Genomic DNA, 12688 nt, shown 5'->3' on the forward strand with positions numbered 1-12688 from the left:
ATCTTTCAGTAATTTCCATATGACTTTTTATGCTTTCAAATATTTATAACTTCTTTTTTTCTGCAATAGAAAGATTACAGAGGGCAGCAATGGAAAGGGAATGACTTCATCCTGCCTGTGATGGGAGTAGTCTATGGTGCAAAAAAATTCTCAGTTGCCTTTAAATGCATGATGGTTGTGGGTCCTACCTCTGGATCCTTCATTTGTCTTGAAATAAGGCGTCATTAGTGACCGCAAATGAATAGATTGCCACGACTAACTGTAGCAATCGATCACTTATGGAAAGTATTAGGTCTGTGTCAGTTTGATTTTAGTCTAGGTTTATATGCGTTTTTAGCCACTGGATATAAAACTAGAATTTTAGAAAGTTGCAGAACTTTTCATTAATAAAGAAGTGTCCTGAAAAAACATGGACCCTTTGCTTGGTTTGTAATGTACAGCAGGTAAATAGTAATGCAGTTTTATACCACATGGCCACACTGACTTTACATACAGACCTCAATCTCTGGCAGCAGATCATGGACCAACCTGATGAGGAATTAGGCCGAAGGACAGCGCTCACCCAGGCAATTTCCATGAATCTTCTTTAATGGTATTAAAACATAGCCCAACGCGTTTCGGATACGTGATGATCCTTTATCAAGTGCACTATCACTGGCTTGGATGGCTCTAAACAAGTGATAGTGCACTTGATAAAGGAGCATCACGTGTCCGAAATGCGTTTTGCTATGTTTTAATATCATTAAAGAAGATTCTTGGAAATTGCCTGGGTGAGCGCTGTCCTTCGGCCTGATTCCTCATCAGGTTGGTCCATAATCTGCTGTTGTAGATCACGTTCCTGAAACGTTCCTTCAACTGCTTCCCTATCCTGCCTAGGATCTTCCGTGTTTAAGGCTCTTTGGGTTGTTGTGACTTCCTCACAACCCATCCAGGTGAGCAGGCACTTGTCTGTCCTGTTACTTCTGCTCATTTACCTAATGATAATACACGAGGATCGGCTAGGTATCTGTCTTTTCTTCTCAATTTCTGGCATTCAGTCTTTGTATGTATTCCTTTGAGATGTTCAATGTCTTCTTCATTCAAGTCCATGGTGAAGATGATGATTCACCCGCCGAACATCTACAGCATATTGCAGTATCAGCAAAATGGATACGATTTTAACTGTTCTCATCCATGTACTGTGAAAAACAAAACATTGAGTCCGTATGGAAATTGACCTGTGGATTGACCTGTGGATCACACAAATTTGGCAGCAAATCTGCAATGCATTTGTTCCATTTTTGGTCCTGTACTTCATGTTTGGTGCTGGAAAGGGTTAAGGTGCCGATCAACTCATTTATTGCAAACAAATCTGACTTCTACTATTTTTAGCGTGGCCACTTTAAATGTATTATAATACATCCATGCTTTTTATATCCTACTGACTTCATTCTTCATTTAGGCTCCCAAGAATGCTTCATTGAAGAGGACAAGTCAGATTCTTTGTCAAATGAAGTGGCTGAAATGGAGACAGAGTTGTATGGCCAGTCTTTACGTAAAGAAGCAAATGCCTCGAAATCAGACAGAAAACAAAGAGGAGCAAGTCATCTTGTTTCTTCTACCTATGCCCCCATAAAAGAAGCAAGCAGTGAACGTATGGAGACAGAAACTAGTAAACTGAAGAGAACTGATCGCTCCATGTCCGAAAGTCCGAAAGAAGGTACAAGCAAAGACATTGGAAGAGTCTATGGTAGAGTTATCACTGACAGTGATGATGAAGAAATGAATGAAGACCGTGAAGAAGCTGAAACTGGTAGTGACATTAGTGAAACTGGTGGTGACATTGGTGAAACTGAAGCTGGCGATGACATTGGTGAAGCTGGTGATGACATTGCTGAAACTGATGATGATATTAGTGACACTGGTGAAGCTGAAGCTGGTGATGACATTGGTGAAGCTGGTGATGACATTGGTGAAGCTGAAGCTGGTGGTGACATTGGTGAAGCTGGCGATGACATTGCTGAAACTGATGATGATATTAGTGAAACTGGTGGTGACATTGGTGAAACTGAAGCTGGCGAAGACATTGGTGAAGCTGGTGATGACATTGCTGAAACTGATGATGATATTAGTGAAACTGGTGGTGACACTGGTGAAGCTGAAGCTGGTGATGACATTGGTGAAGCTGGTGATGACATTGGTGAAGCTGAAGCTGGTGATGACATTGGTGAAGCTGAAGATGACATTAGTGAAGTTGGTGATGACATTGCTGAAGCTGAAGATGACATTGGTGAAGCTGGAGATGACATTAGTGAAGCTGGTGATGAATTTGGTGAGGCTGGTAAGGACATTGGTGAAACTGGTGATGACATTAGTGAAGCTGGTGATGACAGTGGTGAAGATGAAGCTGGAGATGTCCATGTTGAAATAAACATACAACCAAATAAATCTCGCTTGGCTAACAGCAATAGAAAGTCAAGAAGCATTGGTGAATATTTCCAGAGCATGCATCATACAAGACTTGGTGAAGAAAATGTAGCGCAGAAAGCAGAATCTGTTCGTGTTCATACAATATCTGTATCAAGACCAGAGCAAAGTTCTGAATATTCAGAGAGTAGTGATGATGAAAACGTGGATCTAGCCCAGAGTGCCAGAGACACAGGTAAGAGTTATGTTTAGTGTAATGTTATATCCTCAGTATGAATCTTACAGTTTGGCAAAAATTATTGTGCTACGTTTAAAGGGATTGCCTCATGAAGAAAACCCCTGTCTATATATGTATTGTAGAGGGCGACCCCATTCCCCCTATGAGCTAGAATTCTAGGTAAGCAGCTTTTGTCCTAGAGGACTTAAGTAGTCATTGTATTACATCTATGAAAAAATCCGGGTTTGATTCAGGTGGCCCCAGCTTATCTATATGTGGGGCTGAGTTCTGGTGACAGACTCTCTTTTAATATTGTCCTCACATTCCTATAAGCTTTCACCATTTTAGACACCATCAATGGACTCCAATAAAGTCAAAGTTCCTGTTTAAATGTGTTGAAAAAAAGATTTGTCAGAACAGACAAGCTTCAGTTATAAAGAGAAGCCATGACGTCTCGCCCTGCACTTCACATATTTGCTATTCCTCTTGGAGAGCTTGCCCCATATACATAAGGGAGAATAAGTGGATTCCAAGACCCCATCAATCTCTGTCCTTTTCTCACCTCCCACAGATGGAGCCTGCAGCCTCATACAAATTAGATGCACAGTTGACTTTTATCTAATGGATATTGACATTTTAACACTTAACATAGCCTGTAAATGCTGTAATGTATGGATTCAAGTATTCAGCTATAGTTTTTAAAAATAAGCTTTTCTGTTTTTCAGGAATGGCCAGAAAGAAAGAAAATAACCAACTAATGCTTTCGGCATTGCCGGAAACTCCTGATTATATGAAGTCTGTTCGCTTTGTGTGAGTGTGTAACATATTTGATCACGTCTTGCATGATATCCAATATCGTTTTATTCCCAAAGAGGCATATAGCTATTGCTTCACAGAGGTTTCCCATGTGTTTCCTAATTTAAAGGGGTATTCCTGATCATCAACACCTGGGACTCCCACTGATCAGCTGTTTGAAGGGACCATAGTACTTGTGCAAACTCAATGACCTCTTCTCTAGTTGAAGTTTATCATTTATTTCATAGTGGCCATGTAATATAATTACTGCTCCGTCCTAAACACTTCTATGCGACAAGGCTTTAATGGTATCACACGGTCGCTATAAAACAGACAGCTTGTCTAAGTGCAAATTAAGTTAAATTAAATTGTCCCCTTTTATTATACCCCCTGTCATAAACACTGCCCCCTAATGACCCTTTGTATAAATGTCCCTCCCCATATTCATATTGACTTCTTATATAAATGATATCCCTTTTATATAAATGTCCCTCCCCTTAAATTTATAATACGCCCTTATAATAAATGATCTCCTCTCCTCTTAGTTATAATGCTCCCTAACGACCCCTTATAAAATTATACGGCCCCCAAATGGCATAAAAAAGGAAAAAATATAATTTATACTTACCTGCCTGTAATCTCTTGATGAACAGTCTCTGCTGCCTCTTCCTTTTATGTGTCATTTACAAGGCCAGAACAGGACATCTTCATCTCAGCAAAGGAGGCGGGATGCTATTACATAATGTCGGCCATGGTGTATTGTAAACCGCAGGTTTGCAGTGGCTTCTGGTTTACAAGTTCAGTGTTAACTGCAGCATGCGTTTCTGGCAGCCCTGGGAGTCACTGGAGGACAGGGGATAATATTCAGGCCATTGGGGTCCAGCTGTTGGGTCTTCAGGATGTTGAGGGAACAAAAGTGCTCAAAAGTGAATGGAGCTCCAGTGTGCTTGCATGATCGGTTCTCCAGTCCCCGCTATGGAGCTTCCAGGACTGCAGTGAATGGACCATCATTCCCACAAGTGCCCTGGGTTGAACTCCCAGCAACCTGACACTTTTCCCCTATTCTGTTGATAGATAAGTGTTCTTAGAGATGACCTTTCACCACCTCCAACAAGTCCAGTGCTTAACATCCTTTAATAGTTGCTCTTGGATTTTTTTTCTTTAGCCCTCACCATTCCTGAGCAATCAATATTGTTAGTTTTGTTGCCTGATATGCTGTTTAGGCTCTGTATTGTCAGGAGGGCAGTGTCAGGCAGGAGCAGGCAAGGGGTGTGATTCTAAGCTTTGACTGGCTGCCTCTGATTGGAGATTTGAATCACACGGCCTTCTGTCTGATACGGTCATTTTGACATTACAGAGCGCCATTTTGGTGTAGCTCGCTATAGAACAGCATACTGAGCAGTATGCTGAGTTCTATAGGTAACTACAAGAAAATGGCACTTGGGCATGCGCAATAGCGCTCAGAACAGAGCGTTACTGCGCATGCACGGGATTTGAAGCGCCAGGAGCAAGACAACAGAGGATGTAGGCGGGTACAGCAAGTGTGGAGGAGGAGGGAGTAACGGAGCACAAGCCACAGAGGAGCATTACTGAGGTATGAGGCTATTTCCTCGGCGGGAAGAGGTTAAATAGCACATCAGGGGCCAGAGAAAAAATTCCAACTATACTGGAATCAATGAAACAGCATCAATTAACAGATACAACTTCAACTGGTGATGAGAGGTCCTCTTTAATAGCACAGCCCCTTTAATGCCAATGGCCTAAATTGGCACCTTCTTATAAACAATGGAACGGTTTATTACTCACTGTATATTGCTATAATTTTGTCCAGTGTATGAGCTATTTTTACCTGCTGTATATTGAAGCTGTAAGATCCGTGACTGCTGACACAGTTCCAGGAGTAGCCATACTTCTTTGTTGAGATGTGTTTATTTCTAATGTTTTTAGAAACAAAGACAAACCTGCTATTAGCAAGAAGATCCAGAGAACAAAAAGCACAATGCCAAAGAAACAAGGGGCAGTATTTACAAGCAGACTAGTAAAGCAGATATTTAACCATCATGCTCAAGTGCGAGTCTCTAAGGAAGCTTTGGTGGATGTGGAAAAATGGTAAGCTGGATGTTCTAGTCTTTACTGTAGAGTTCCAAAATTTGGTTTAGGTGTTTATGAATTAACATTAAGGGCTCATTCACACGGGGCAAGTGGGGGCGGATTTTGGCGCTGAATCCTCCTCAAAATCCATCCCCTCACAATAGAGGTCTATGCAGATTGCTAGTGTTCTTTTTTTCCCGCCAGTGGTTTTTTCCCGCTAGCGGACAACATTATTTTTAAAAATAATTACATAAAAGGAATGATTTCAGTGTTGTATGTAAAACTGATTATGGACAGGTTTCCTGCTGCTTGTAGGGTGGAGTGAGGGGCAGGCTTAACATCATTCCTTTCTGTTCAGACTGTGTATCAACTTTACAGGTGTTTTAAAGGGGCTCTATCATTGGGAAAAGTTATTTTTAACTAATCACGTCCTTGCGTAGCCTTTAGAAAGGCTATTCCACACCTACCTTTAGTATGTAAATCGCCTCAGTAGTTTTATCCATATGCTAATTAGACTCCAGCGAGCACCGTCTGCTATTCTCTGCTATGTATGTGAGAGCAGAGAGAGGCGACTGCTGCTGATGAGTCATCTCTCTGCTCTCACACACATAGCAGAGAATAGTAGGCGGTGCTCAGACACTTCTGGAGTGCACGCTGGAGGCTAATTAGCATATGTATAAAAACGGGCTGATTCAAAAATTACTGAGGCGATTTACATACAAAAGGTAGGTGTGGAATAGCCTTTCTAAAGGCTTTGCAAGTGTGTGCTTAGTTAAAAATGACTTTTCCCAAAGATAAAGCCCCTTTAAAGAGGTTGTCAGGATAATAATTTTATTACTGCTGCCGAGGAGCCCTTAAACAGCCACTAATTTTTCAGGCAACCTAGTTTCATGTCATAGACTGTGTGATTCTAGACCAAAAAGTAATGCACTTTATTTAAAAATATTGCTGTTTTCTACCTGAAAAGTTACTGTAAAGTTCTTGCCACTAGGTGTCTCCCTTCTAGGTAATTTGCTGTACACTCCCTGCTGCTAGAGGTTCTGTCCTTAGTTACCTTCAAAATAAAAAATGAGTGGAGGAGGGAGGGGTTGGTCTTTCTTCACACTGAATAGAGAGGGGAGTTTTTGGTTTTGCAAGGTTTCCACACAGCTTTCTCAGCATAGAGAAGTCTGCAGTTTTTCACAGGACAAAGTGAATGGATATATTACTGACTAAATACTCGAGTCATAGACCGTAAGAAGCTTTCACTATGTCAGGTTTTCAGCTGCATCATAGCCTAGATTTGTCAGTGTCCCTAGATATCCTATATTAGGGCTCTCTTGGGGTTTACTCAGCTGTTTGTTTGCTATTTTACAGTTACTCCTGGCAGAATTACATGTAAAGAAACCAGTAGTAGTAGTAATGGATTGGGGAAGGAGCAGACTGGTCCTTACTGTACAAGTCCCAAGACTTAAAAAGTAAAATTTGCTTTAGCCATAATATGGCTACTAGCAGTAGAAAAATTGTTAGGACATAATATATGAAGGCTTATACAGCCATAGAGCAGACTGCCCAACAAAACCCTCTAGATATTTCCACTTTTGAAGAAACTCAGGTACCCTTTGAACACAGTAAACCATTACTCGCCTCTCCCTAATCCTTTGGTTCCAGTACAGGCAGCTCAGTTCATCAGTATACAGGTCACATGCCGTTTGTTTTTTAATCAATTCTCAGTTTTATTAAGTTTTTACAAGAAATAAGAGTTCACAGATGAAAATTGTAAACATCGAAATTAAAACAAGTGAATAAACAATGAAGTTGAAAAGGGTGGGCCGTTTGTGAAGAGGTGAATGCTGAGGCCTATGATTGGCTACAGCGGTCCCCGAGCACAAGCTGGGAGTGTATCCCTACATTATCCTGCCGTTATCATTCTGCCTTCGACGGGGTCGAATGTAATGGCTTTTTCATGGCACAAATCCACACTCAGAATCTCTACTAATAAATAATTTTAGAAGATATCATCTGTATTTTTCTTACCCATAGCTTAGATCGACATATGGACCAGCTAGCTGCTGATCTGTCTACATACACTGCTCATGCCAACAGGAAAACAATAACACGTGCGGACATGGAGCTTCTTATGAAAAGGTGAGGAGGTCAAACTATTACTGAGCCGTTTTGAGCATGTAAAATTCAGATAGAACAGAATGCGTGATGTTCAGCTTGTGTTGCGAGCGAGTAGAAATGATTAGTAATCCTCCGTTTCTTTGACTCCAGTCACATCAGTCTGTTGTCCTGATCAGTCAGAGGATTAGGGCAATGGATGCCGAACTAATATATGTCACATGCAGATCGAGCACGCTTAGTCTGTATCAGTTGTCATTCACAATGATATAAAAAACAGAAGGAAGATTTCTGCCATTTTGTTTGCATACTTTGCAGATGGAAGGTCCTGCACGCACAATTTTCTTCTTCCATGTAAAACAATAACAAACAAGGTGTAAGAAAGCGTCTGTCTTGTTTTTTACATTACAGTGAATGTAGCAGAATATGCTCCATATGCATCCATCATTATATGAGATTGTCAGTCCAATGTTCTAATCCTATGAAGCATCAGGACAACGGATTTATGTGAACCTAGCCTTCTAATTAAAACAAAAAACACTTTTTATTCTCAGGCCCATTAGAACGGATGTAAATTGTAGTGAAAATAATCTTACTGGTGCTATATTTGTGGTTCTCCATTTCATTCTGATCCTCGTCTGTCGTGTTTGTGCGTTATTCAGATTACAAACTTCCACTAGAATCTTAATTTTAGCAAATCCAAAAGAAAAATTGGCATTAAAACACTAATCTTTATTGATATTACCATTAAAAATATTTCCCTGGGTACAAATTTTTTTTATAAAAATAGTCTATTTATGCACCATATATTTCTAAACACCAAGGGGTATCTAATAAGCGTCTGAGAGCCCCTCTATTCAGTGGGTGTTTAAAAGAAACAACTATAAGACATTGCCTGTAGATAGCATGGCTAAAGTCAAAGACTATTGAGTGGGTGCTAGTTCAAATCCCCAATCTATCTGTTTTGAGGATCAGTTAGATACAATTCATCTCAGGCTAATTGACTGCTGAGTTGTAATATATATGACTGCTTCTTGCTCTTAAGAATTCAAAGAAGCATAAAGTAACTTTGTATCAATATTGCCATGAGTTTGTTCATAGCAAATATATATCTAGTTATTATGCCTCTATATTGCATGCCAGCAGCACGATAGGTTAGCTGATGGCATGGTTAGGATTCAAAATAACAAGCAAATGTCTAATGAAAAGGCGTCTCTACGCGTTTCCCCCCTGTTTACGGGGTTCCTCAGGAGACCTTTTGTATAAATACACCCCACGGTTTTGATGCGATACCGCGTCGGTAATGAACTCCTATTCAACTGGGACTATCTGCAATAACATTCCCTGCAGCAGATTCTACCGTCCCCCAGCTTACTGAGTCCGCTAATCCTGCTCTAATAGCACAGCCTAGATGTTCATTAATGGCGGTTATAACCACCGTTCTCCGTGCCTTGATGGTAGGCACGGATAATTTTTACCAGCCGAAGGCAGAGCGCCGCAGCGAGTCCCTTTATACCCAGGACAAGAGGTGCGTACTTACCCGCCTTCCCGCTCGTCTCCCATGACTGAGGGCGTGTCATAGACTCCGCCCCCCGTCAGTGATTGGTTAGCGGGCGGGACGCTCGGTAACTATGGTAACGGAGACGCTCATCTCCGTGCCCGGCCAGATGATTGCCAGCCTGCAGCGAGTCGCACGTCTCCAGATCTTAACCTGTGTGTCCCAGATTTTTGGTCTGTATGTGCGGTAAGACCTTCGTGACCTGGGATATGTGTGTATTTTTCTAATATTACTTTATGTGAGGGTTATCTGAAGGATAGGGTGGGTCTGTAGTGATAAAATCGCACAAGTAGATGTGAGACGCTTTTTTAGAGTTTGACAGTTATTCAGGTTATGCAGGTCATGTTTAGAAACATCTTAAAGATGATTATTGGATAAGTTATATCATTTCGGATAATGTTGAGGACAATTATTTAAAGTTAATAGCAAATTTGGGGTTAACTAAAATTTGTATGTAATAGCTAGGAAGTCCTGCACTCCTGACAAACTGCAGGGCAGATGTGGTATATATTTTCTATTTGCGTCCAACATTGGGTCATCTATGAAAATGATAGGTACCAGCCTTCTTACCCTCTAAGTAGGGTTTAAATGTAAAATCTTCATGACCACGGTGTGTTACTGTCTATTCTAAAGTTGCTGAAGCGTCACCCAGAGCTGGATTATACTAAGGGACACACAGGTTAAGATCTGGAGACGTGCGACTCGCTGCAGGCTGGCAATCATCTGGCCGGGCACGGAGATGAGCGTCTCCGTTACCATAGTTACCAAGCGTCCCGCCCGCTAACCAATCACTGACGGGGGGCGGAGTCTATGACACGCCCTCAGTCATGGGAGACGAGCGGGAAGGCGGGTAAGTACGCACCTCTTGTCCTGGGTATAAAGGGACTCGTTGCGGCGCTTTGCCTTCGGCTGGTAGAAATTATCCGTGCCTACCATCAAGGCACGGAGAACGGTGGTTATAACCGCCATTAATGAACATCTAGGCTGTGCTATTAGAGCAGGATTAGCGGACTCAGTAAGCTGGGGGACGGTAGAATCTGCTGCAGGGAATGTTATTGCAGATAGTCCCAGTTGAATAGGAGTTCATTACCGACGCGGTATCGCATCAAAACCGTGGGGTGTATTTATACAAAAGGTCTCCTGAGGAACCCCGTAAACAGGGGGGAAACGCGTAGAGACGCCTATTCATTAGACATTTGCTTATTATTTTGAATCCTCACCATGCCATCAGCTAACCTATCGTGCTGCTGACATGCAATATAGAGGCATAATAACTAGATATATATTTGCTATGAACAAACTCATGGCAATATTGATACAAAGTTACTTTATGCTTCTTTGAATTCTTAAGAGCAAGAAGCAGTCATATATATTACAACTCAGCAGTCAATTAGCCTGAGATGAATTGTATCTAACTGATCCTCAAAACAGATAGATTGGGGATTTGAACTAGCACCCACTCAATAGTCTTTGACTTTAGCCATGCTATCTACAGGCAATGTCTTATAGTTGTTTCTTTTAAACACCCACTGAATAGAGGGGCTCTCATACGTTTATTAGATACCCCTTGGTGTTTAGAAATAAATGGTGCATGAAAATAGACTATTTTTATAAAAAAAAATTTGTACCCAGGGAAATATTTTTAATGGTAATATCAATAAAGATTAGTGTTTTAATGCCAATTTTTCTTTTGGATTTGTTATTCAGATTACCTAATAAAAGTTCCATTGATTCATTAGATTTTGTTGGTAATCTAGACCTTATGTAACATGCACATGACGGTGAACAATGGCTGCTGTTTTTAAGACTAATAAATGACTGGGGATGTATTTCCATGTGTTTTATGATACTGGTTGTGAAAAAATAGGAAATCCTATTTTTGCCCATTTTCACGCAGTATGGATGCAAAACGGAGTTTCATTCATTGTTAGAAAGCACATTCCAAAGTGGTTGTTTTCACCAGGGCTGTGGAGTCGGAAGGCCAATTATTATTCATTTTACTTTGACACCGTAGTCCGGTAATTTTTTTTTTCCCCAACTGTGACTGCACCCAAAATTGGCCTCCGCTCCACAGCCCTGGTTTACACAGACATTTTTTGCTCATCGCATTGACCATATTGTATGTTTTCCGCTTACAGGCAGCGTTTGGTGACGGATACCACTTCTCTCAATGTTCTCATTGAAAAACATTTACCACTAGAATGCAGAACACTTCTTATCCCATGTGCAATGAGTGGAAACAAAGTGTTTCCAAAAATGTGACTTCATCTGGGTGTACAAAAATAAATAAATAAAAAATGTATTTTTCTAATGTATGTTATTGTAAATAGTAATGTCTTGTGTAAAGCAATGAAGACATGTTGTACTTAATAAAATATTTGAGCTTTCTATTGGAAAGAGCATGTAAGAGTCTCAACCATTTTTATGCAATGAACATCAGGTAGGGCCCTTTTAAAAGGGGCTTGAGGGTGTTTTTTTTAGATGTTCTCTAACCATCTTAGCAGTGACAGTCTTTTTCTTGATAGGTTGTCAATGGATATGATCCTGAATGCAGGAACTTTTCATGGTCTGGCACTTATCAGAAACCCAGCCATGATCATCTTGTGCATGCACTGTTCCTGCACAAAAGATAATCCGTCACAATAAGAAACCAAGGCTGGGTTTCTGACAAGTCTCTGCATTCATGGTCAAATTCATTGGTAATCTATCAAAATAAAAAGCTGTAATTTCTGATATAGTTGGGAGAAAAATTTAGTTTTTATATTTGTATAAATGTTTTCTCTATATATTTAAATGTTTCTGGGAAAACCTTTAACATTTGTAACACTTGTCACTAAAAATGATCGGTATAGTTCAGAAAATATAAGCATGGTGGAATATCTCTGTTTATTGTCCATCTTCTATCTACTTTTACAAAGATCAGTTTAAGTTCTGTTCACACGTGTGTTGCTAGTCTTCCAGTATTAGAATGCAGACTGTCGTTCTAAGCAGATAAAACCCAATACATTTGAGGTCCTCTTGTATCTGTGTAATTATAGCATAGCCCTAATTCGTTTCATCAGTAATACCAATGGACCCCATTTAAGGTGATAGTTTGTTTGGATTTGTTGGAAGACAGATCCTGTCCCATATTTATAAATGGAAGCCATGGCAGAGCCTTCAGGCATTTACTACCTATCTACAAAATGGGTGAGGGTCTGACTGCTGGGACCTTCTTTGTTCATTGGTTCTCCAGTGTTCTCAGGTGTGGATGGAGCAGTAGATCTTTGCTAAACCACCACTCCATTCAGACTCTGCCTATGTAACTGGAAAATCACACCTCGGGCTTCCCTAGTGGTTAACCCCTGCACCAGTTTATCACTTCCCACCTTTCTTCTAACCGTGCACATTCCCTTTAAGAAGGATGAGGCTTTTTTCAAACTGCTCCCATTGCATATGGAAAACAGATACCGACTGCTCCCTTATTCACCTATTGGAGAAGGTAAAAAAAAAGATGGTGGTATCCAGTGTGGTTTTTG

At 40.7% G+C, this 12688-nt stretch overlaps 1 protein-coding gene across 1 annotated transcript in view; it reads left to right on the forward strand.

The window, feature by feature from the left end:
• Positions 1 to 11444, forward strand: part of CENPT (centromere protein T) — a 78567-nt gene extending 67123 nt beyond the window's left edge. The window contains exons 9-14 of the mRNA XM_075281906.1: positions 1442 to 2194; positions 2297 to 2641; positions 3349 to 3433; positions 5366 to 5527; positions 7532 to 7636; positions 11309 to 11444. Coding sequence (XP_075138007.1) covers positions 1442 to 2194; positions 2297 to 2641; positions 3349 to 3433; positions 5366 to 5527; positions 7532 to 7636; positions 11309 to 11432 — 1574 coding nt within the window. The 3' untranslated portion in view covers positions 11433 to 11444. The remainder of the gene's footprint in view (positions 1 to 1441; positions 2195 to 2296; positions 2642 to 3348; positions 3434 to 5365; positions 5528 to 7531; positions 7637 to 11308) is intronic.
• Positions 11445 to 12688: the final 1244 nt, after the last annotated feature.

This window comes from Leptodactylus fuscus, chromosome 7 (genome assembly GCF_031893055.1).
Source record: "Leptodactylus fuscus isolate aLepFus1 chromosome 7, aLepFus1.hap2, whole genome shotgun sequence".
NCBI classification, from domain to species: Eukaryota; Metazoa; Chordata; class Amphibia; order Anura; family Leptodactylidae; genus Leptodactylus; species Leptodactylus fuscus.